Source organism: Rhinopithecus bieti, unplaced genomic scaffold, assembly GCF_001698545.2.
Source record: "Rhinopithecus bieti isolate Rb0 unplaced genomic scaffold, ASM169854v2 scaffold_7967, whole genome shotgun sequence".
Classification (NCBI taxonomy): domain Eukaryota; kingdom Metazoa; phylum Chordata; class Mammalia; order Primates; family Cercopithecidae; genus Rhinopithecus; species Rhinopithecus bieti.
The window spans coordinates 3,679,324-3,703,318 of NW_016806112.1; the positions used below are offsets into that span (position 1 = coordinate 3,679,324).

The window sequence follows — 23,995 nt, forward strand, 5'->3', positions numbered from 1 at the left end:
TTTTAAAAAAGAGTTAATAGGTTTTTGCCTGGTTTGGGTGGGTTTTTTTCTTGCAAGACTCACCAGCCTTTGCTATGCTAACAGGCATTGTGAATCCCCGAAAGGAGCAAGACAGAAGACAGCATTTCTCAGATTTGCCTGACTGGGGAACCTCCTTTTTTCCCTTCATACAATGCATCTCCCAGGATGGTGTTTCTCAGCAGACACCCTGTGAGATGCCGGCCTTCCACTGAGATGATTTCAGCTGCCAAGTGCCAAGATTGGGTGGGCATTTTTTTTTTAAGTACACTCTGGAAACAAATGTAGGCGATGGACTGGGAGGGAGAGAGGCTGGAGGCAGGGAAACCTGCTGATGGTAATGGTTGCTAATGTCTGTTGGCGGCACTGTGCAAAGAACCTGACGTCCATCATCTCGTTGAATCTTCCTAACAGCACACTCAGGTAGGCGGTGCTGTCATCTGCACGTCACAGATGAGGACAGTAAGGCTTGCAATGGTCAAATCGTGGGCCCGGAGTAACCCGGGGAGTAAATGGGAGAACTGGGGTTCTGTCCAAAACTGTCTGACCCCAGAGGCTGCCTCCTGAGCGCTCTGCTGCACTGACACCCAGCAGGAATGGAAATAGCCCAGGCCAGAGGTGACAAGCAGTGAGGACAGTGGGGCGGGAGAAGATGGTTCCCCTGAAGTAGAAAGGCCAAGCATAAGAGAAGCAGTACTGGGGGGAGTGGTGTAGGAGAGCGGGGTGTCTACACAGAGGGTAGCAGCCTGTGCACCAGTGTGGGGGGCTGGGCTCCCCTCTCCCTGATCACCTCTTCCTCTTGATGAACGGTGTGAATCAAGGCATGGGGGGCTGTTCCCCTTTACCCCACACACTTCCTGTAAGCCATGAAGGGGAAAAAGCATGACGACCTTGCCTATCCCTAGGCAGCACCCCCAACTCCCTGGTAGCCACCAGCTGAGGAAGGGTCACCAAGCGTGGGTCGGCCCTCACGCCCAGCTAATGGCATAGGATCTGGGAAGCCGCAGTGTCATTCTATCCCAACGTGCTCTCCATGTGCCGCCAGGGAATCCTCCACCAAGTCCCTGGGCCCACTTTCCCCTCAGGCTGCCCCGACAAGTTCCATGCAGGGCACCAGGGACCCAGGGACAACTGGGACACAGGGGAACCCTCCACCAAGTCCCTGGGCCCTCTTTCCCCTCGAGCTACCCCGACAGGTTCCATGCAGGGACCCAGGGACAACTGGGACACAGGCCCTGCCCTCTAGGAGTAGTGGGGCAGGTTCAGAAAACAAGTTCTAAGGCAGATTTGAGATCTGAAGCGTCACTCCCACTCAGTAGAGCCCTGTATCAGCGCTGTCCAAGGAAAACAATGGGAGCTTCATACAGGAGTCACATGTGGAATTCTGAATGTGAAACATAAGCAGATGAAATTGATTTTAGTATTATGAACCTAATATATCCAAAATATTATCATTTCAACATGTAATCAATCTAAAAGTTATTACTGAGGCGTCTGACATTCTTTCCTCGTGCCAAGTCTCTGAAGTCTAGTGTTTTGCATTTACAGCACATCTTTTTTTGTTTTGTTTTGAGACAGAGTCTCGCTCTGTCACCTAGGCTGGAGTGCAATGGCATGATCTCGGCTCACTGCAACCTCCGCCTTCCGGGTTCAAGCGATTCTTCCACCCCAGCCTCCTGAGTAGCTGGGATTACAGGCGTGTGCCATCATGCCCGGCTAATTTTTGTATTTTTGTATAGATGGGGTTTCACCATGTTGGCCAGGCTGCTCTTGAACTCCTGACCTCAGGTGGTCCGCCGCCTCGGCCTCCCAAAGTGCTGGAATTTAGAGCACATCTTAACGTGGACCGGCCACATGGGACATTGGCTCCTGTTTTGGCTGAGGCAAGTCTGGATTTTGTCCAGTTAGATGTATCTTTGTGATGTATCTTGTTAGATGTATCAGAAAGATACATCTAACCTGAGCGATACATTCCGACCTGAGTGATGGAATGGGCAGAAAACAACCGGAAGCCTCCTGGGGATTGCTGTGGGTCCACGGCCTGGGTCTCGCGTGAATTTTCACTTTCCTTACTCGGCCTCCCTGTCTCCCACGCATGCGAGAGCATCAAGACAGGCAGGCTGTTGAAAGGACACTGCTGGGCTTTCAAGATAAAGGGTTTGAGCGGAGAGCTGAGAAGTCTGTGCTCTACTGGTTTTGATTCAAATCCTGATTTCAGAAGCCAATCATTTTGTACAAATTGTATTTGTTCATCAGACATTTGTTGAGCAGATTTTTTCCCCAAGTACCACAGAGCCTGCAGGCACAGGGATGAGCCCCCTTGGAGACGGACCTGTAAAAGGTTCTGTGGGCGCAGGGGTGAGGGACCACATAGCAGGAGACATGAGGCAGCATCCAACCTGACGGGCTCTTGAAGGACAGGCACACGTTTGCCAGGCCAGTCTGGCTGGAGCAGCTCATTCCACCCAGAGGGCGGGCAGGAAACAAGGCATGGGTGAAGGTTGAGAAAGGTCTGTGTGGGGCATAGTGGGGTCCCGGTCTTGGGGGACATGCAGTGCCAGCCCCAAGCCTTGAGCAGGCGTCCAAGGACAGGACAGGGCGTGAGAGGTCTGGAGTGGAGTTGGGCTGGTCCTATTGCACCTGGGAAGGGCCCGCAGCCTGTGTGGAACGTAGTGGAGGGCGGAGCTGGGGGCCCTGTTGGGAAATGATTGCAGTAACCAGGCTGGAAACAAGGCTAGAAGGAAAGAATGAGCAGAGGAAATGGCTTCAGTAGGTGGACAGTGGGGTTGAGGCAGGAGGCGTCGAGGATGGCCCTCTGGTTCTGGCTTGGGTGATGGGGTGCCTTCCCCCAGGCCGTGTGTAGAAATGCATTGAGCCTTCTCAGTGCATCCTGATGTTTTAAGTTTCCACTTTAATGCAGCTGCAGAGACTGCGTCCCACCCGACCGCCTCCCAAGATACAGCGCTCGAGGCCCGTGAGTAACCGGTGGTTCTGCCCTCCCCACCTAACACTGCCTGAGCCATTCTCCCCTCAGCCTGACTAAACCTCCAGAGTTTGGACCCTCCTGCCTGGCAAAAGAAAACTGGGAATTGGGTTTTTCAGCTTCCCTCTCTGTGTGGCATGAACTTGAGCTTGCATTTTCTGGGCTTCTCTCGCTTTTTTGTGAATAAGTTTGGTGATTTCCAGATCAGAGCCATAGGTAGCAAGGGGGCCACTGTGTGGTGCGTGTGCTGTGTATGCATCATTTGAGCAAGCCTCACAGGGTGAGCAAGGGGTTGAAAACCTTCCTCCATACCCCTGTTCCTCACAAAGGAACAGAAGTCCGGGGACAAGGGTCTCATTCCTGCCAGATCTGGGTCTGGAAATGCATTTGTACCTTCCCATGGGTAGAGGCTATGTCCAGAGAGTACGGAGCCCGCTCATATGGAGACAGGTACCGCTCCCCTGCCAGGCCTTCCTTGGAGATCCACCTTCCCATGTAAAGTGCCAGGTAAGGGGAGTCGTGGTGCACGCCTGTAGTCCTAGCTACTCAGGAGGCTAAGATGGGAGGATCACTTGAGCCCAGGAGGTTGAGGCTACAGTGAGCTAGGATTGTGTCACTGCACTCCAGCCTGGGTGACAGAGCAAGACCCTGTCTCTTTAAAAAAAAAAAAAAAAAAAAAAAAGCCAAGTAAGGATGGAGAAGCAGGACAACATGTGATAAAGCCACCATCACCTGGGAATGGGGTGGGAGGCGAGAGAGATCTGTCCCTGGAAAAAGATTGGATCTGGATCGCGTGTTAAGCATCAGTGGAGCCGTTTTCCATAGTAGGTCAGATTTCGGCCATGCTGAGCCATGCGAACTTTGGCAGGTGCTTTGAAAGTGGGAAACCTTCCAGGACCTTTTGGTGAGGGCTGTTTACCAAGAGAAAAGTTTCTCCATCTACCATTCAGTGTGGCCACCACTCTGTGGCCAACCAAAGAGCACCCCACAACCCAGTGTCCTAGCCCTCCCACCCTCTGCAATGCACATGTCCAAATCCATCTTGTGAAGGCAAAGAGGCCAGGGCATGCAGGTGACCAGGTGATCTGTGTCTGTTCACCTGAGGAGATGCACCCAGCATCCACCGGGTAGCTGCTCTCTGGGTGGATGTTGGCCATTCTGTGGCATAGTTTTCCTTCCCTTCCCTTACCTGCTGTGGGTGGGAATTAGAGGGCTAGAGGGGAGGCCTGGGGGACTTAGATACCTTCCTCTATGACCGTCGTGAGTCCACACTCCCAGCCACATGTGACAATGGATCCATCGCGTATCCCCATCAAACTGTGGTTGGCCAAAAACCCCATCAGCACAGCTGGCAAGGAGCTAGAATATGTCTGCTCACTGTCACTGGAAAGAAGACAGAAGCAGCAAAAAGAAACTGCTTTGGGGGACAGGAGGCCCCTTCTAAGCAACCTTGTGTGACTAGTGAGAGTTTCAGTATAGTCTTTAACAGCACGGATTTGGGAGGCCGACAGAGCTAGGCTTGAATGCTGAAGTCGTGTGACTCTGGCAAGCACTGAAGCTCTCTGAGTCTGATTTCACCTCCGGGGCTGTGCCCTCATTCCTAGAGGGGTTTCGTGAGAAGGAAAGTGGTTGACATTTGTAGAAGACACACAGTAACAGTTCTTATTTTTATTTATTTTTTTTTTTTTTGAGATGGAGTCTCACCCCGTCGCCCAGGCTGGAGTGCAGTGGCGCGATCTTGGCTTATTCACACCAGTCTCCTGCCTCAGCCTCCCAAGTAGCTGGGACTACAGGTGCCCGCCACCACATCTAGCTAATTTTTTTGTAGTTTTAGTAGAGACAGGGTTTCACCATATTAGCCAGGATGGTCTCGATCTTCTGACCTTGTGATCCACCCACCTTGGCCTCCCAAAGTGCTGAGATTACAGGTGTGAACCACCATGCCTGGACAACAGTTGTTATTCTTAACAGGTTTTTGCATCTTACAGCTTCTAAGGAATGGCCCAGTTTATTAATAACCATCACTTGCCTAGGATTTTATAGTCAGCAAATCATTCTTAGGTACCTCATCCCAGCTGCGCCTCACAGTAGCTCAGTGAAGTAGGCACTGTCACCACTCAGTTTAGCAATGAGCAAACTGATGTTTGGTAACTTAACCCAGGTTCCTCAACTGCAAGTAAGGTCATCTGGACTCTAGAACCTGTAGTCTTGCCACTATTCCAAGCTCTCTGGACCCTCCGTCTTCTGCATGGGACCAGAAGAGTTTCAGCTTTCAGTTTGTTTCGGATTTTAGAGTATTTGCATGATACTTCCTGGTCGTGTGCCCCTAATCCAAAATCCAGAATCCTCCAGTGAACGTTTCCTTTAGCATCATGTTGGGGCTCAAGAAGTCTTGGATTTTGGCGTGTTTCAGATCTCTGATTTTCACATTAGGGATGCTCAACCTATATAAAATGCTGGGAGAAGGGAAAAAAAATTCAGTCAAGAAAAAAAGTAATGAGTAGCGGCTGAACTGTCTCCAGTGCCATGTTAGGTCTGGCAGAGACACAGAAGAGAAGAGAATTAATATTCATTGAGTACCTTTTCTGGTGCCTAGGACTGTGCTGGGCACTTGTGTAATTACTGTCTCATTTGTCCAGCCCAGAGCAGGCAGATGCCATCTCCCTAATTTGTAGCCAACACCACAGGGATGATGACAGGCCTGATAAGTCCTGCCTTTGAGCCCAGCTTGCCTCTCTCCACTGTCTCTTTGTTTTCTACCAAACAGCCTCCCCTTAAGCCAAAGTCAGCAGCAGGTAGCTCTCAGCATTCCCCTTTGAGGCTTGGGATCCAAGGCAGGCACAGAATCTTGAAAGTCATGATTCAGGGAAGGATCACTCCCCTTGGAAGAATTCAAGTATTGGAGACAGCAACAGTGGACTCTGTGTTTTCTCACCGGTGTAGGGATCTGTGCAGATTGGGGGGTGGGCCACCACATCCATTGGCAACTGAGGACTCGGGAGACAGACGCTGTGAGAGACACTGAGTAGCAGCTGCCTCAGGCTCTGAGCTAATGCAGGAGATGACTAGCCTGGTGCTAGCTTTGGCCGAACCTCCTGGATTGATGGCATGCTGAACAGGCAGGATGCCTAGGAGAACCAGCTCTCCTAGGCTTGGAAGTCAGAGAGGCCTGCCCTGGTTTGAATTATAGCTTGGCCACTTCCTGGCTGTGCGACCTTAGGCAGGATCCTCACCTTCTCTGAGCCTTAGTTTCATCATCTGTAAAATGGGTTTAACAATAGAGGTTGTGTATGTATAGCGCCTAGCACGGTCCCTGGCATGTCGCCCGAACTTATTCTGCCAAGCAGCAGCACTAAGAGACCAATCTGGGAGTCACAGAAGGTTTATGCTTTCTGGGCCCCTAAGGACCATTTATTCTAGGTGCATTTATGCAAGCATTTCCAGTGGACCCTGCTACAGACTAGGTGGGAACCGGGGAGACTCAGCATATAGAACCCCATGAGGGCCTCAAAGAGGACAGCCTACCAAGCTCCCATGTCAGGAGCCATCAGCCTCCAGTGTGGCTTTGCTGGGTCACGTAGCCACAAACGTTCCAGACAGAAGTGCAGCCGTTGGCCCGGGGTAGCAGGGGCGGGGGAGGGTCTAGCCAGTCAGCCTTTCTGGAAGGAGCTTTGTAGCCTGGCACCTGTGGCTGGAGTTCAGATGTTACCCGAGGATTTGGGTTTTCTTTTAAAACAAGAAAAGGAAAGAGCAGAAGAAAACCATGCCAGTGTCTCCTGGACGAAGGGGTATGGGTTGGGGCCTGCCAGGGAGAGGCAGGCTGCCGTCGGCCTGCGTGTGAAGCGCTTTATAAGCTCTGTATTTATTATTTCTTGCTCACCATTAAAATCAAATGTACTCAGTGCTTTTGTATTCAATACACATTTAACCCTGCCGACTTAGATTTCTCAGGTTTTAAATCCAGTGGGGAATTGGCTGGCTTCCCAAGTTTCCCCTCCAGTCCCCCTTGAACAGAGCTGGAAATCTCTGTTTAGCATTTTCTCCCTCGGCGCGGCTGGGATCCTCACACTGGTGGGGCCAGTCACTGTTGTGTGTGCCTGTGGGTTTCTTCCTTCATCCCCAATACCCACCCTTCCTAAGCACCCCAGAAAGATGGGTGTGATGGCTGAAATATGACAAGACTTGTCTGCATAGTCTGTGATTCAGGCTTCATTAATAAACCGTTTTGTCTGTATGTGTCTGTGCCTGGTTGTGGTCCGCCGCCATGCATGTGCGAGGGTGCGTGTGTGTGATTCATACATGTGCCTTCACCTCTTGTGCGTGCCTCTGTGAGTGTGTATTTCTGAGATAGTGTTTACATGGAAGTCTGGAGGCCTCAGTATATCTCAGGATGGTCATGTCTGTGAGTGTAATTTTGTGTCTGGCTTGTCCACACCAGTCAGGTGTGTGTAACTCTGGGTAGGTCAGCAGCTGTGCTGGTGACCAACCGCCTCTGGGTCTGGCGTGTCTTTCTCTCCCTCCCCAGCCTCCGCGGCTCCGGCTCTGTGCTCCCCACCCCCGCCCCTCCCCCACTGCTCTGTCTGTTTTATCATCCCTAATGAAGCAGTCTCCTCCACCGATCCCGCTGATTGCCAACCCATTCCTTTTGTTTGTTGGCGCTGAGCCATTCAGCGGCACTCTGACAGCTCAGCTCGTCTAATTAGCTCTGTTGTTCTTTTTCCCCATGTTTCACCACGTTGCAAGTTCAGCTGAAGTTGCCACAAACTTAATCCCCCCATTTCAGCCACAAGTTCACATTCTTAACCCGCCTTTATTGTAGCAAGGAGCAGCCCTGTGCAAGGACGAGCTGACAGGCCTTAAAGTCTGACCTTTCCTGAAAGCTCTGCCCCAGGGCCCCCCGGGGCAGGGGCAGAACTGCTCCTTCACCCTACCCACACTCCCGCCTTTTGTGGGGAGAAGTTGGGGGTGGGGATCATTCCAGCCAGGTGACCCTGTTGACCAGCTGCCAGAGCTGGGGAAACCAGTTCAGAGTTAGAAGAGGTGCAGGGATATCCACTTGTTTATTCAGCACAGGTTGCCTGAATGTGAGTTGTGTGGCAGGCACAGTACTAATCACGATGATACTAGCAACATCATTATGCACTTCTCAGATTCCGAGCAGCAATGTTCACTTGTTTCTAAAAATCTTGCTGAGCGACCATGACATACCAGGCAGTCCACAGAATGCGAGGCAGGGATAAGAGAATCCTAAAACTCATCTTCTAACTCAGAGATACCCACTCTTCGTCTTCCTTTTGTTGTTGACAAGAAGGGACATCCAGGTCACAGAGGAGCAGGATGAACATTTATTGAGCCCCCACTGTGTACCAGACCCCATGCGGGGACTTTCCCTGTATCTGGTCTTCACAATCACCCCATAGACGAAGACAGCCAGTTTGGTGGAATGCCTTTGGTGTTTACCACATCCCTGATCTGCCAAACCAGTCTGAGATCAGACTGGCCACTCCACAGGAAAAACTTTGGTTAGATCAGACGTGCACAGACCTGAGGGCTTGACGAGACTCCATAAAGACTTGTCTTTTATGCAGCCAGCTTCTGTCATCTGTGTTCCTAAGCCATTGTGCCCTGTCACCCACAAGCTTCTGGGGGGCAAGAGGTGTGATGTTCAGGAGCAAGGGCAGGCAGGAAATGGAGTGTGTGCCTGCTCTCCTTCCCTGTCTTGTCCTGGAAACTCAGCAACTGTGGCATCCCATCCGTGGAGAAAGCAAGCCCCCTGCCCCGGCAGGCTTGGTTGTTTTTATCGGCAATGAAATTCAGAGATAGACTTTCTCAGCTTAGCTCTCAACCCATCCGTCTCAGGCACTGGGAGTGTACAGAGATGGCCATGCCAAATTAAAGCCGTGTAATGTCAATTGGACCAAATGAGTATACTTCTAAGGGTACCTACAAATTCTCAGCCTAACATCCATCATGGGCTCTGGCAGGGGATGAGGGTGTCCTTCTCTGTGGGCCCTCATCTTGGTTTTCAGAGGCAGTAGGTCAGAAAAACCCATCCGCAGCTGTGGAGTTAGGAAGCTGGGTCCTTCCTGATGTGCCCACTGGAGACCCTCCCAGTAGGTCTGCTCAGTGCATGTAGCTACACAAGATGGGCAGCATCCAGGCTGAACCCTGTTGGGAGGACCGGCACGGGGATGCCCTGGGAAACAGAAAGACGATTCGTAGTGGCACTCTGTCATGCCTCTCTTATTTAGAGAGGAAAATAAGCACCCTGTGATTCTGTTGTAAAAAGAGCAAACTAAACATGTGCACCCTAAAAACAAGTGTGAGCACAACCTTTTCTTTCTACAAAACCAGCTTCTGGGTGTCAGAGGAAGATGAGAGGGAATTGTCATTGATAAGGGCCTCTTTGTTCCGGGTCCTACGTAGACATCATCTCATTGGACCCTCACCGCAGCCCTGCAAGGAGGCCAATGGAACTATCCTCATCTTGCAGATGAAGAAACCAAGCTTTCCAGGAGCACCTTTCTGATTTAAATAGGCCACAGAATTGCAGTTAATGTGTCTATCTGCTGCCTGTTAGATGGCGATGCGTCTGTGATAGGTGGGCTATTGTAGCCTGTAGCTTTGAAATTTCCTAAACATTTTTGGGGTGGGGGCGTTTATCCAAATCTTCAGAATGTTCCTGTATGGCTTTTCCAACTCACTCCTTCTTGGGGTCTCCCCTTGTACTCCTCTAGGTGCGCCCGCCTCGTCCTCATGTTGTTAAGAGACCAAAGAGCAACATCACAGTGGAAGGCCGGAGGACATCTGTGCCGAGCCCTGAGCAGTGAGTATCGCGCCTCTCCCCTCTGTCTGCAAGAACCCTCTGTCTGCCGGCCAGCACTTTGTGAATCTCAAGCGTGTAGCCCTGGCCTTTGTGAGGCTTCCCCGGGGCCCCCAGTGGGTGTTTCACAAAGGGGTCATTCAGGGAACAAGGCTTGATCTCTTACTCGGTCTGGTTGTCACACCAGCGGGAGGCCCCAGAGGCCAGGGAGCCAGGCACTTGGGCTGGATTTCGAGTGGTGGGATCCAAAGTGTACTTGGCTGGGTGCAGAAGAAGGTCCTAGGCCTCTTGTGCTAAACATACCGAGTCAGTAGGTGAGGGTTAGAACCTGGTGAAGGAGGCCAAGTGTTGAACTGGGTCCACCCACCTTCCTAGGCCTCCATGGCCGAGATCTGTGCACAGGACTGCCCTTATCCACTGCCCCAGCCCCACCAGAACCCTTTGCCCACCTGTGCAGGAGCATTTATGTTACTGTGATTTTTCTTACACATCTCCCTGAGATGCGGAGCTCCCTGGGTGTTATGCCCGGCACTTCCCGTAGGACTGGCCTAGAGTCACCCGCCCAGGAGACGTGGGGTAGATGAAGGGAATGAGGGAGGCAGAAAGACAAGCAGTGGCCTGAGGTAGAGCTGCCTGTGGGGGACGAGGCAGAAGGCCGCAGACCAGACCAGACCAGAGCCGTCCAGACCAGAGCCGTCTGCAGAAGGTAGTGCTGCTTCCCTTTGTCCGCAAGGCGCACAGCCCTCGGTCTCTATCCAGACAACTCAGTGGCTACACCCTGGCTTCCTGTGATGCCTTGAAAAAGTGCATGAGTTCATCTTGGTCTAGGATTGTTGAAGGAGTCAGAAAAATTACCCCAGGGATCCTGAAGTCATTTGGGTGGAAAGGGGAAGGCCCCCATGTCTGGCTGGCTCTCAGAAAATGTCTCAGGGAAAGAAGGTAAGGGACATGGCAGGTCCTAGACAGAATTGGAGTGAGAAGGGGGAAAAATGATTTCAAACTGTCAAGCTGGGGCCTAACCCAAGTTTCAGTTCACTTCAGCTCCCTGGGATTCTCTGGTTAATAGTAAGGGGAAGGAATCAGCCCACCCAGACAGCCCTCAGACTTTGCCCAGAAAGTCCTGGAATTATGTGTGCGTGTGTGTGTGCACGTGCTTGCACACAAGGATGCTAAGTTATGAGAAATTTGGAAGAGAGGACTCCTGAAGTTGGATTAAGTTTAAGTTTTGCTCTGCACAATAGCCTGGTGGGAACATTGAGGGATGGATTATGATTGCCCCCTTGTGGAGAGAATGCTGCATGGCACCTGAGTGCCTCCGACTAAAGATTCTTCCTTAATTAAGGGAATGAAATTTGTCACATTTCTTTTAAGTCACACCTTTAAAACTGGACTAAACCTTTTAGACACTGTACCAGGATACAAGGTCAAAGGCCTGTTGATACTGAGATGTAAATCCAGAATATTCTTGCATTACACAGAAACACTATTGCAACACCAGCTACGCTCCACATCCTACAGAAAAGCATTACCCATTTTGTGGCCAAGTTCCCGATGAGAGGCTAGACCTCTTCATTACATTGACTTATGCTGTTGCCTTTCCAGACTGGGCAGAGGGGCTGACTCCGCAGTGTGTGCCAAAGAGCCAGTGTCTGATGATCCCATTTTACTGCTTATCACCTGAGCCGTGTCAGTATCACTTTCGGGTTTGTTGGTTGGTTGGTTGTTTCAATATGCCCTGTTTTCTACTTCTGTTGGGAAATATTTGAGGTTGAAATAAACCAGTGGGAGCTTGGGAGCCAGTTTGGTGGTTGACAAACTAACAGTGATAGAAAACAAATGACAGGTTTTCTGTGAGCATATGTCACAGCGGCTCGGGCCCACAAGGAGATAGAGGGGTACGTTTCAGGACGTCATTCCAAGGGTTTCTGTTCAAGTGTGTTTAACGAGGAAGGGGAGGTTGTTCTCCCATAATGCCAGTGGCATTTCTGGTGCAACCCGGGTGTTTTTCTACGCCTCTTCCCATGCTGCCTCCCTACCCCCCCACTGTGCTCCGCCCCTTCCAAATGCCATGTCACAACAGCACTTGAATGTGTTTTTCTCAACTGTCATCAGCTCCAGCTGGCAGGACCAACTTCTTGAAACACAGGAAGCATCCAGCGGAAAATATTTTAATAAAACAGACTCCTCATAAAATATTGTTCAGGGGAGGGGGGAAGAAACCGGCTCCACCAATCTGTCAGCATTGTATTGGGAGATGTGAGAAGCCAGGCCTGCAGCAGGGGCCCGATCCTAATGGGGCTTTGTTGGGTGGTGGTTCCGTGTTGGGCACACAGACTCGGTGCCTGGCCCTTTAATCTGGCCTGGGTTTTCTTGAATCACAGATCTTCATCTCCACTGGGAATATGAAAGTGCTTGGGAAACTTAGAGGACCAGGGCGGCAGAAGGGGATGCAGGATCTTTGAAGTGGAGGGAAGAGATCCATTCCTCCTGACTTCTTGCCCCGACTCTCACTTCCAATTGCACATTAAATAATCCCAGCACTTTGGGAGGCCAAAAAGGGTGGATCACCTGAGGTCAGGGGTTCGAGACCAGCCTGGACAACATGGTGAAACCCCGTCTCTACTAAAAGTACAAAAATTAGCCAAGTGTGGTGGTGCACCCCTGTAATTCCAGCTACTCGGGAGGCTGAGGCACAAGAATCACTTGAACTGAGGAGGCGGAGGCTGCCATGAACTGAGATCACACCACAGCAGTCCAGCCTGTGCAACAGAGACTCTGTCTCAAAAATAAAATAACCAGCTCTGTGGACAGCAAGATGGGGCTGATTGAGAGCAAGATTGTCTCCTGAAATAGCTGACTCTCTGGCCAGTCCACCCGTGAAGTTCATTTCTTCCTTCTCAGCTGATGTCCATCCCTCCGTCGTTCCATCTGTCCATTCATGCATTCATTCATTCAGCAAGTAACTTTGAAAACCTACTAGGCACAAGCACGTAATATTTTTTTTTAAAGGAGGGCTGAAAAGGGAGTTTCCATGCTGACTCTTGATTGACTTGCATTTTCCCAAAATGAAATTTTCCTGTGTCAAATTTTCTTTCTGAATCAACAGTAGGTTTCCTAGCCCCTTAAAACTGGCCGTTGACAATTGGAAGAAGACTTCAAAAAGATTTCCGGGGGAAACATTCCCTCTACTTTTCAGGTGACATTACTTGGTTAATATTCAGTTACTAAATCTCTTCAAGAAGTACTGGCTACTTCCATTACTATTCAGAGCACAGCTAGCTGATGGGATGCCCGGGGCTTCCCTGGGGCAGGGATCAGGGTAGGAGGGATCCTACAGGAGAGGCTGTGGGTCAGACACCAGTCAGCAGGGGGTGCAGTGGAGCACCCATTGATTTCTAGGCCCTCTTGGGCTAGCATCGTTTCTTCCAGAGTGGGAGCTCAGGCTCAGAACATGGATTTGACCAGTCTTCCCAAGGTCACCCAGTTGAAAAGTGACCGGGCCAGCATTCACAATTCTTGATTTCATTCTCTCCATGACACTCTGATGCTGTCCTTGGAACGGGGCCCTTGAGGGTCTGTCTTTAGTCTGGCTTTGCCCAGAGAGAGCCCCACATCCTAAAATGAGATGGCCTGTCTAGCAGGCCACCCTTCCTCTCTGGCTCCCTGAAGGCTGGAGTTCAGTCTGAACTGGATCTATTCAGTCTTCTTACCACCAAAGAAACCATGTGCACTCGTGCCTGACTGTTTCTTCTTGGGGAAGGAAAGAGAAATGACATTTACCAAACATCCCTTAAGATTGTCAAAGGTATTAGCTGGGCAGGATGGCGTGTGCCTGTGGTCCCAGCTAGTTGGGAGGCTGAGGCATGAGAGTTGCTCGACCCCTGGGGAGTTGAAGGTTGCAGTGAGCTGAGATCATGACACTGCAGTCCACCCTGGGCCTCAGAGTGAGACCCTATCTCAAAAAATAAAATAGAAAAGATTGTCAGAGGTAGGTGATAGCTTTCCCACAGGTAGGTGGTAGCTTTCCCATTGAACAGACAGAAAAATTGAGGCTCAGAGAGACTTTCAGTAACTTGCCCAAGGTTTCTCAGGGCCAGAAAATGGTAGGATCGGCTGTCTGATGACAGAGGCCTGGTCCATTCTTCTCTACTATCCAGGCTTTCTGTTAACACCTAATTAGCTTCATGTGCTTCTCTGACTAGTGGGGATGATGGCTGTGGCAGTGAGCACAGTGAGGTTCACAGCTTCCCTCCTATTAAAAGTGGGTCGTGGCCAGGTGCGGTGGCTCACGCCTGTAATCCCAGCACCTTGGGAGGCTGAGGAGGGTGGATCACTTGAGGTCAGGAGTTCAAGACCAGCCTGGCCAATATGGTGAAACCCCATCTCTACTAAAAATACAAATAATTAGCTGGGTGTGGTGACACATGCTGGTAATCCCAGTTGCTAGGGAGGCTGAAGCAGGAGAATCGCTAGAACCCAGGAGGTGGAGCTTGCAGTGAGCCGAGATCACACCACTGCACTCCAGCCTGAGTAACAGGACAAGACTCTGTCTCCAAAAAAAAAAAAAGAGAGAGAGAGAAATAAAACAGGCTGTGGTGGTTTCTGTGAGCTGTGCACGGCTGCCAGGCCCCAAGTTATTTTCCTTTTGGGCTGCCAGATATAGGGGAATTGCCCATCCAACTGGGTGCTTGGAAAGAGCCAATGGCAGGCTCTGAAAGGCAGCGTTGTGGTCTGAGCTGCCGGGCCCCTCAGGGTGGCACACTGTATGCAGACTAAGGCCAAGGCAGAGAGTGACACATTGATCCTGGGGAGCATCTCTCTGCCAGGCAGCTAGTCATTTGTTCCCTGCTGGGAACAAATGGCAGTAGGGGCTGGGGCACTGGCCCTCACAGAGTTGCTGAGAGTATGGAGGGAGATAATTATAGGCATCTGCCACCTGTTTAATCTTCACAGCCCAGATATAGGGCTGTCTTCTGAGTCTTAAGGGTTAAGGGGCTTGCAGCTGGTTGTGGATCCGACGTGCCCCTCCTGAGCACCTGCACGCAGAGCCAAATTCTTTCCACTGCACACCTTGTCTCCTAGTGGGTGAGATACTGAACACCCTCCAGTCACATGAGGGTCTTGACTGGCTGCATCCTGGTTATTTGAAGTTCCACTGTACTAAGTAAGAAGGGTCCAGACTCAGCCACCAGGGCCCAGGGCTGTTGCCCAGCTCACCTCTCTGGCCAGATCCATGCAAAATCTGCTCTTTTCAGGTAATTTTTGGTTTGTGAAAATTACCTGGTAGCCTGATAGACAATCTGGAATGTTAGGGGAAAGAGACAAATTCATTCTGAATCCCATTACTTTCATTCCACTACTTATTAGCATTCCTGGAGATCCCCGCCCAGTCTTTATCCTGCATGTCTTTTACAGAGCTGCAACTTCCTTGCAATATGCCAGCATGTGGACTTGTTCCGTGTGTCTCTGTAACCTCTATTGTCTGTGACTGCGGAGGATCTCATTGTGCGTACGCTCGTGGTCTGCCTAACTATTGCCGTCATACTGGATCTTTAGATCCTTTCCAGGTTTTCATTAATATGAAAAACTGCGAGGGTAAATATCCTTATTCTAGGCTGGGCACGGTGCCTCATGCTTGTATCCCAACACTTTGGGAGGCCGAGGTGGGTGGATCACTTGAGGTCAGGAGTTCAAGACCAGCCTGGCCAACATGGTGAAACTCCGTCTCTACTTAAAATACAAAAATTAGCCGGGGGTGGTTGCGCACACTTGTAATCTCAGCTACTCGGGAACCTGAGGCAGGGTAATCACTTGAACCCGGGAGGCAGAGGTTGCAGTGACAGAGATCATGCCACTGCCCTCCAGCCTGGGCAACAGAGTGAGACTCTTAAAAAAAAGAAAAAAGAAATGGAATTATTGACAACTCCCATTAACTGGGAATGTGCTAAGCACTTTCTGTACACCATTTCATTTAATCCTCACGAGAAATATGTAGGGGGAGCTCTTATGAGATCTATTTTACAGAAATAGCTGAGACTTCAAGAGATTGTCACTGCCCTTGGTCACACAGCTAGTTAGTAGCAGACCTGAGCCTCAAACATGCCTCTTTAATACCAAAAGCCTTTACCCTTAACTAGTCATAAGAAGATTTCTGCTTCATATTGCCAGACAACTTTCTAAAGAATTGTACCGCCTTATTTTGTACCCTCACCAGAACTGGACTCCTGGATGTCTGGTTCTGATGGACCCAGAGAAACATGTGACTGGCATTCAAACATGCGTCCGAATCCTTCTGGACAAGGAAAACTTTTGCAGGCCATGCTAGCTAGGTAGACAGTCTGTACCCCAAATGCCCAGCCCCTCCTGCCTAGGAATTGGAGTGTCTGATCCTCTGAATTGCACTGCGTGACCCCGGCACCAAAGCCCCAGAAGATTAAAATAAGATCAGAAGAAGCTGCCAGAAGCATTTAGTGAGAAAACCCCGCCTGAAGTCCAGGTCTCAGAATGATTTGCAAGGGACTCTTTGGACACTCGCACACATGCTCTGGCAAAAGCTGGCGTGCTGCTTGTGCACGTTCAAAGCCTTGCCCTCCTCGGGCCTGGGCTCAGCACAGCCTCGGCAGTTCAGTTGCTCCCAGCTGTGGATCACGAAAGGGTAGAGCACTTTCCCTCCTGCACAGCCCCACAGCTGCCCTCGGGGCGTGGGCCCATCATTTGGATGGCGGCCTGGTGCATGGGCAGAGTTCTGGCATCCAACAGGCCTGAGTCAGCCTTCTGGCCCACCAGGCACCAGCCTGGAGGTTCTGGGCATGTCTCCTGGCCCTCCTTTCTTAACATGATGCCTATTAACATCTCCAGGAGTGTGGCTGGGGAAAAGGCCCACAGGAGGCACTGGCATCCTGAGTGAGCAGGGCGTGTGGCCTCCCTTCTGGCCTTACCTCTTAAGGTGGCCGCCACAGCCTCAGCACTCTGATACCTCCCCCACGAACCGCCCACTCTCCTCCCTCCCATGCCCACAATCCCCTGCGCGTCTCCTGATCCGGCAGTGACCTGCCATGTTGTAGTTTTCTCTTTATCTCACACACACACACACACACACACCAGGCACACCAGTAGTCTGTGAGCTCCTCCTCAGCTTTGACTCTCCAACTCCTGGACCACAGCCAAGACCAGACCTCTGCTCGGAGATGTTTCCTGGGTGAATGAAGAAAGGAATCTGTGAAGGCAGAGTGTGGCTTGCTGTCAGGTGCCTGGGAGGCTGGGGAGGGGCGTCCAGTGACAACCACAGACAGGTGAAGAGCACCTACTGTGTGCCAGGTGTGATTAGGACGTGCGTATGAAGCTGCCAGTGCATCCCCAGCCCTCTAAGAGCCAAGAACTCTGCTCAGCCCCAGGAGTAAGTCTCCAAGATGCCAGCTGGGTCCTCAGCCCCAGGGGGTAGGGGCAGCTGTCTGGGCTCTACCCCTTGGCAGGGTGCCAGGGCCCACTCCCAGAGCAGCCAGCCATTCAAACACATAAGCAGAAGGTCACAGACCCAATTAGCAGGGCTAGAGGCCTCTCACTATCACTCTCTCTCTCTCTCTCTCTCTCTCTCACACACACACACACACACACACACACACACACACACACACACACAGTGGATTCTGTGCCCTGGAGACAAAACCAAGCCTGAAGCCAGCTGTGGAGCCTGAACCTAGACTGGAAAAGCAGGCAGTGCCAAGGATGCCTCACCTCTGCCCGCCCAGCATCCCCACAAGGATCTGCAGCAGCCCAGGAAGACACGGGACCCATTTGTCTGTCACCGCTTCTGCCTGGCGACTCGGAGGAAAGGACTTTTCTCAGGAGCTGTCACCACGGGGAGTTAATTCCAGCTGGAAACCAAGCCTTGGGGATGCTTTAGGAACGGGGGCCTCATCCTCAAGACATGACTGATTTCAGTCACCCCTGAAAGGCTTTGCCATCCCACCTGAGCCCTCTGCCTCTTCCAGATGCCACATCGCCATTTCTCAAGTGCCTGTTTTGTGCCCAGCAATTTCACAAGTGTCGTCTTGGCTAAACTCCCTGCTCCCCAAAAAATCTTCACAGCCTGGGCATTCAGCCATGAGGGAGCCACTGCTGTAGCCAGTGGAATGACGTGCCCTCCGTCCAGGATGTGCACCTGGGCAGCCAGGTCCCACGGCCACTGCTTTCTTGCCCGCACCCCATGGTTCCCAGAACTCAGTCTCCAGATCTGGGCTCCAGGATGCAGAGGCTGTCCTCGGGGTGAGGGGCCGTGTTCTGCACAGTGCCTCTTCCCTGCAGAGGAAACTGTCCCCAAGGCATCCCCAGCTCCATCTTCCCCTCCACCACAGAGCCTGAAGCCCACGTCTTGTGCTCGGGCCACTGCCTATGTGAGTGTCCAGCCAGTGGCCGTGGAAGCATGGGTATGGATGTGTGAAATTTGCATTCATGATTTTTGTTGAAAGAAGGAAGGAGTGAACCTACAGACTGAGAAGTAATTAAATAAATGCCTGAATAAAGGCTGGAGAAGCCAAGGGCATAACCCAAGAGAGGGGGATGGGCAGCCAGGCATGCTTCCTGCTTGACTGCTGCCACCCCAAGGCCTTGCACCACCCCTAAACTTGCACATAACCTCTCATCCTTGCACTGGCTCCAGGCCCTCCACGACCTGGTCCCTGCCAACCTCCAGCCTCTTCTCTTGAACTCCCCACCCCGACATCAAGTTCCCTGTGCCTGCCCCTTTCGGAGATGCGTCCAGGTCATCATGATACCTCTCCCATACTCAGGATTAAAAGTCCAGCTCCGGCCAGGCACTTTGGGAGGCTGAGGCGGATGGATTGCCTGAGTTCAGGAGTTCAAGACCAGCCTAGGCAACATGGTGAAACCCCATCTCTACTAAAATAAAAAAAAAAAAAAATTAGCCAGGCATGGTAGTACATACCTATAGTCCCAGCTACTCTGGAAGCTGAGGCAGGAGAATCGCTTGAACCCATGAGGCGGAGGTTGCAGTGAGCCGAGATTGTGCCACCGTACTCCAGCCTGGGCGACAGAGTGAGACTCCATCTCAAAAAAAAAAAAAAAAAAAGTCCCGCTCCCACATCACCTCCCAAATGGAGCCTTGTCCAAGACCCCTTGAGGCAGGCACGCCCCCACCACTGTCCTCTGGCAAAGCAAGTCCCCAGTGGGGCGGGAAGGACCTGGTGTCGCACACTCACCCATCTCCCCTACCTCCCCTAAACCAGTTCACTAGACAGGCAGAACAAGCAGAGCACCCTGGTGATCGTGACTTGTTGCAACAATAATTCTTCTTATCGTTGTTGCTTTTAAGTAGATATTCACCTGCAACTGAATATACAGGTTCCTATGTACAGTAGCTTCCTCTGTCTTCAGCTCTTCCTCCCTGAAAACAGTCCTAGCTCTTATCCTGGGTCTCTCAGAGAACAGCTCCAGTCCAATTCCAGTTTCCTCTATGGGGCATGTGCCACTCTGTACCCCCAGAGACCCCGCAGTCTTGGTTCAGAGCCACCTTCTATTTTTTTTTTAAGATGAGGTCTAGCTGTGTTGCCCAGGCTGACCTGGAACTCCTGGGCTGAAGCGATCCTCCCACCTCAGACTCTTGAGTAGCTGGAACTTCAGAGATTCCTGTGCTGTGGAATCTCTGGCAGGAGACTGTGGTTCCCAGATAATTCTGATATGCTGAGATATAGCCAGCTGAGGACCACTAACCATGCCTGGAAAGTTCTGGGAAGGCAGGGACTGCCTTACTTATCCTTGAACACCTAGGAAAGACCCCGCACAGCATACAGATGCCCAGAATCTACTTGTTGGCCGGTGAACGTGGCATGTGGACAGTAGTGGATTATTCACTGTGTGCTCAGCACCATGCAAAGCCCTTTACAAATACAGTGGAATATTCACTGTGCTCAGTGCCATGCAAAGCCCTTTACAAATACTTGCATTTAAGTTTTCCTATAAGACTCTCAGGAGGGCTACAGAATCTCCATTTTACAGATAAGAAAATAAGGTTGCCAAGATGTGGAACAAGCCCAAAGGTCCATCAATCAGCAAGTGGATAAAGAAACTGTGGTACATCTATGATGGAATACTACTCAGTCATGAAAAGGAATGATTGAATAGCATTCACAGCAACCTGGATGGGATTGGAGAAGACTCTTATTCTCAGTGAAGTAACTCAGGAATGGAAAACCAAACATCGTATGTTCTCATAAGCGGAAGCTAAGCTATGAGGATGCAAAGGCATAAAAATGATGCAATGGACTCTGGGGCCTCGGTGGGGAAAGGGTAGGAAGGGGGTGAGGGATAAAAGATTACAAATTGGGTTCAGTGTATACTGCTCAGTGATGGGTGCACCAAAATCTCATAAATCACAGCTAAAGAAATTACGCATGTATCCAAATACCACCTGTTCGCCAAAAACCTATGGAAATAGAAAATTAAACAACAAGAAAGTTAGGTTCAGGGAAGTGAAGTGACTTTTCCAAGGTAGCCTGGCTAGGAGGGGGAGGGTAGTGGACAGTTAGACTGGCACCCACCAGACAGGCGGGACCCAGCCTCACCCTGGGACCTGTCCCTGCTCGTCAGCACCTGCCCACTGGAGCCACATGACAGAGGGACACAGCGTAGCCAAGACATTTACAAAATGAAGATCCTTTGTGCCTGAGTGAAGTGATCCTTTCAAAAATGATCGCCAGCTCCCCTTCACCACCTCCGGAGACCAAGTCCTGGCTGATTTTTCCCCGTCTTTATCTCAAGTACATTTAAATGTCAATTAAATTTGAAATATCTACATTTGTCAGCATTTCATTTTGGGCCAGCGTGACGTGCTGCTGATTTGTCCACGCGATGTGACACATGAAAAAAACTCCCGAGATGCAGATCTTCCTCATTAAAAAATAAGCCGGTGCGATCCCGGTGCGGCAGAGAGCATGGAGTACGTCCCCGCTTCCCGACGCCGTGTCTCTGACATGGTATTTAAAAAGGAACAGCCTCGCCTGTCACCACTGTCACACGCGCGCGCTAACCAGCGACACGTTAAACCAAACATTAGAAGGGGTTCGGGAAGTCATCTGCATGGGAACTCCGCGCGGAGACGAGGTGGGCAGAGGCGGGAGCAGCCGTGGGGGACGATGGGGTCTGATCCGTGACGGACGGCCAGCCTTTCTTCCACGCCAAGCAAAACTCTGGCAGCCCTCGCTGGGCAGCCAAGTTTGCCGCAACCTGCCTTTTCACAGATAGCTCTTTGTGTGTAATGAAATCCAGGCAAGTGGTGGGTGGCATACTGCAGGGGAGTAGCTGAATTGAGTTAATGAGGGAAAAGGTGCTTTTTTTTTTTTTTTTTTTTTTCATATTCTGCCTTAAGCTAATAAAAAATTTAAGCCTGGACGTTTTCAATGGTTCATCCTTTATCTCTGACAAATATATGACTGTATGTTTCATGGGAGAACATGGGCAGCTGAATTTAAGTAAGTTTATTTTGAAACCTCACCTTTCATTAAAAGTAAAAGAGGAAACACCCTATCTCTTATTTCGTTGTTTCTGACCCAGGAAACTGAAGAGGTAAGATCCCGTAGTGGTTGAAAGTCGGCGAATCCACATTCAGTTCCCAGCTCTACCTTTAGCTGCTGTGTGACCCCAGGCAAGTGACTCGCCCTCTCTGAGCCTTGGCTACTTTGTCTGCAAAATAGGGTTGCAATAAAGAATTCATGAGAAATTGTATGGACAGCATTTTGCCCAAGGCTTGTAAGTACTGCTGGTGTTATCGCCATCCATGTGGCCTGGATTTTACAAAGCTCTGATCTGACCACATCAGATCAGATGACAAATTTCTCATCTGGGTGTGCCCTGCCACTCTCAAGAGATGGGTGGTATATTCTGGAGACAGCTGGGTCTCCTGTGGAAACCATTGCCCAACCAGCCTGGCCCGGTCAGTACATCTGACTGGAGAAGGAAAGTGGCCTGTGAACTGGAACCTGCGGTTCCTTCTCTTCCCCCATCTGCCACAGTCACGCCAGTGTGGGAGCCCCCAGCCCCCTCCACCATCACAGCAGCGTGGGCGGCACTGGATTGTGACACTGGCCTGAACAGTGGCCGCCTGATCTACCGAAGCCAGGGCGCAGCCCAGCACGGAGGCTCCTCGCTCCTAGGTGAAGCCGGAAATTCCTCGCAGGTTGAGTGGCGTTGCACCAACATGTCAAGCTGTGATCTGTGCCCTCTTGTCAGAGCCAGAGGTGGGGGCCTGTGCTTAGATAGATGTCAGAAAGGCAACCAAGGTGGACACGAGGGCAACTGGAGAGCCTCCTCCATTTGGCCCAAGCAGGGGCTGGTGTCCCCTCGTGTGCATCTAACCTGAGCCCCGCTCACAGGAGAGTGAGGACCCTGGGAGTGGACTGTCCGGGCTGCAGTCCCCGTTCTCCACTTCTTGGCCACATGGTCACCTCTTCACCAGTGATGCCCCAGTGCACAGCTAGCCTGGGTCTGCCCACAGCAAGCGGGCTGAGAGTGCCTGTTGCTTGGGTACTCAGATGGACAGATGGATGGGTACACTCATGAAGACCTCATCCTCTAGAAAATCAGTATGGTGACACCTTCTTGTTAGGCTCTTGTGAGGGGTAGAAATGGCCTCTATAAAGCACAGTGCCTGCTTGTTGATACCGTTTTAAACACTTTCTGCCTGCCCCTACCTCCCTGGCACCCTCACCTTCAAACATCGTCCCATTCTTCACGTCTTAGCATCTCAGAACAGTCTGGGGAAAGGGGACAGTATGGTGCAGCTCCAGGAAGATGGTAAAGTGGGGGTTCCCCCAGCAAGCTGGCTTTCATTCACAAACTTCCACGGCATTCATGCTGTACCCCAGGTGGGGAGAAGGAGAATAAGCCAGGCCCTGCCCTTGAGAAGCTCGACTCAGAAACAGTGGCAAGAGGCTAAATGGTGTCTAAGAAGTGCTAAGACGCACAGCCAGAGAGCGCTCCTAGACTCCAGTGGGCTTCACAGCAGTCCCATTAAGCTGAGTCTTCAAGACCGAAGAGCAGTCAGTGCTCCAAGCAAAGGTGACAGGGATGGGGAATATCCAGGGCCGGTGTGGTCAGAGATGGTAAGCATGGCCGAAGTGCAGGGGAGGCCAGGAGAGGGCCGCAGAGGTAGGCAGAGCTGACACACAGCGTCACTCCTGCCCTGCTTGGAGCCCAGGTGCCTCCCACGAGCTCCCCAGAGTGCGGCGGAAGCCCACGGCCTGCCCACCCTCTGCCCCTCGCCTGCTCAGGAGAGCAGTCAGTGCTACAGAGTGAGAGTGGGCTCCCCCTAACTTTGAAACAACTTTGAAATAATATGTCTGAACATATTCCTAACGCTTTGCTCCACAGATTTATTTACTCACCATACCACCAATTGCGGCAAGATCACAGTTCAGAATGGCAGATTCGTAGGATTTAGCAGGAGAGTGACAAGTGTGGGTTTGTGATTGAAAGACACTCTGGTGGCTGTATGGACGTGCCTTTCTGCTCTGTCTTCTTTGCTGTGGAAGTGGCAGGAGCCAGGTGCCCTGGCCCCAAGATTCCTGCAAGTCAGGTCTTCCTGGCCTCTCCACTGAGGCAGGAAAATGCCCCCTGGACCAGAGCCCTCTCTAGTCCAGGAAGGGCTGAGTTGTGTCTTGCCCCTGACAGCCAGCAAGGCAGCCTGGGAGCAGAGAGGAGCCCAGCGCTGCGACTCGCCGCCTCCTGTTATATAACCCTGGGCTACTGGCTTCCCCTCCTGAGCCTCAACCTCTACTGCAGTTCGGGGACAAAAGTCTGCCTGGCCAGCCTCTGGGAGGAAGTGAGGGTTCTGATGTGCAAGTGCTGGGGTGGGCACCAGCCCTGGCGGATTGCAGCAAAGCGCAGGCACAGGCCACTCGCCCCGTCCCCCTGTGCAGCCACTGTCTCTGACTCACCCTCCAGCTGTGGTTCTTGAGCTCTTTTTTTGGACACATTGCCCTCTCCTGAAATAAAACCTCAAAAGAATTCCAGCATACAGAGCAGAGAAGGGAGACAGCTTTGGCTGGGGGGTGAGGGGAGAGGAGGTAGCCTATGCCAGCCTCCATACCCCATATTCTCCCCAAACTTCACTTGCCTCAGAGCAAGCCAGCCCACAGAATGGGGCAGGGGTGCGGAAC

General features: G+C 51.4%; 1 protein-coding gene across 1 annotated transcript in view; it reads left to right on the forward strand.

Annotated features, from left to right (window-relative positions):
* Positions 1 to 23,995, forward strand: part of DENND1A (DENN domain containing 1A) — a 505,985-nt gene that overhangs the window by 472,436 nt on the left and 9,554 nt on the right. The window contains 2 exon segments of the mRNA XM_017874791.1: positions 2,939 to 2,992; positions 9,739 to 9,827. Coding sequence (XP_017730280.1) covers positions 2,939 to 2,992; positions 9,739 to 9,827 — 143 coding nt within the window.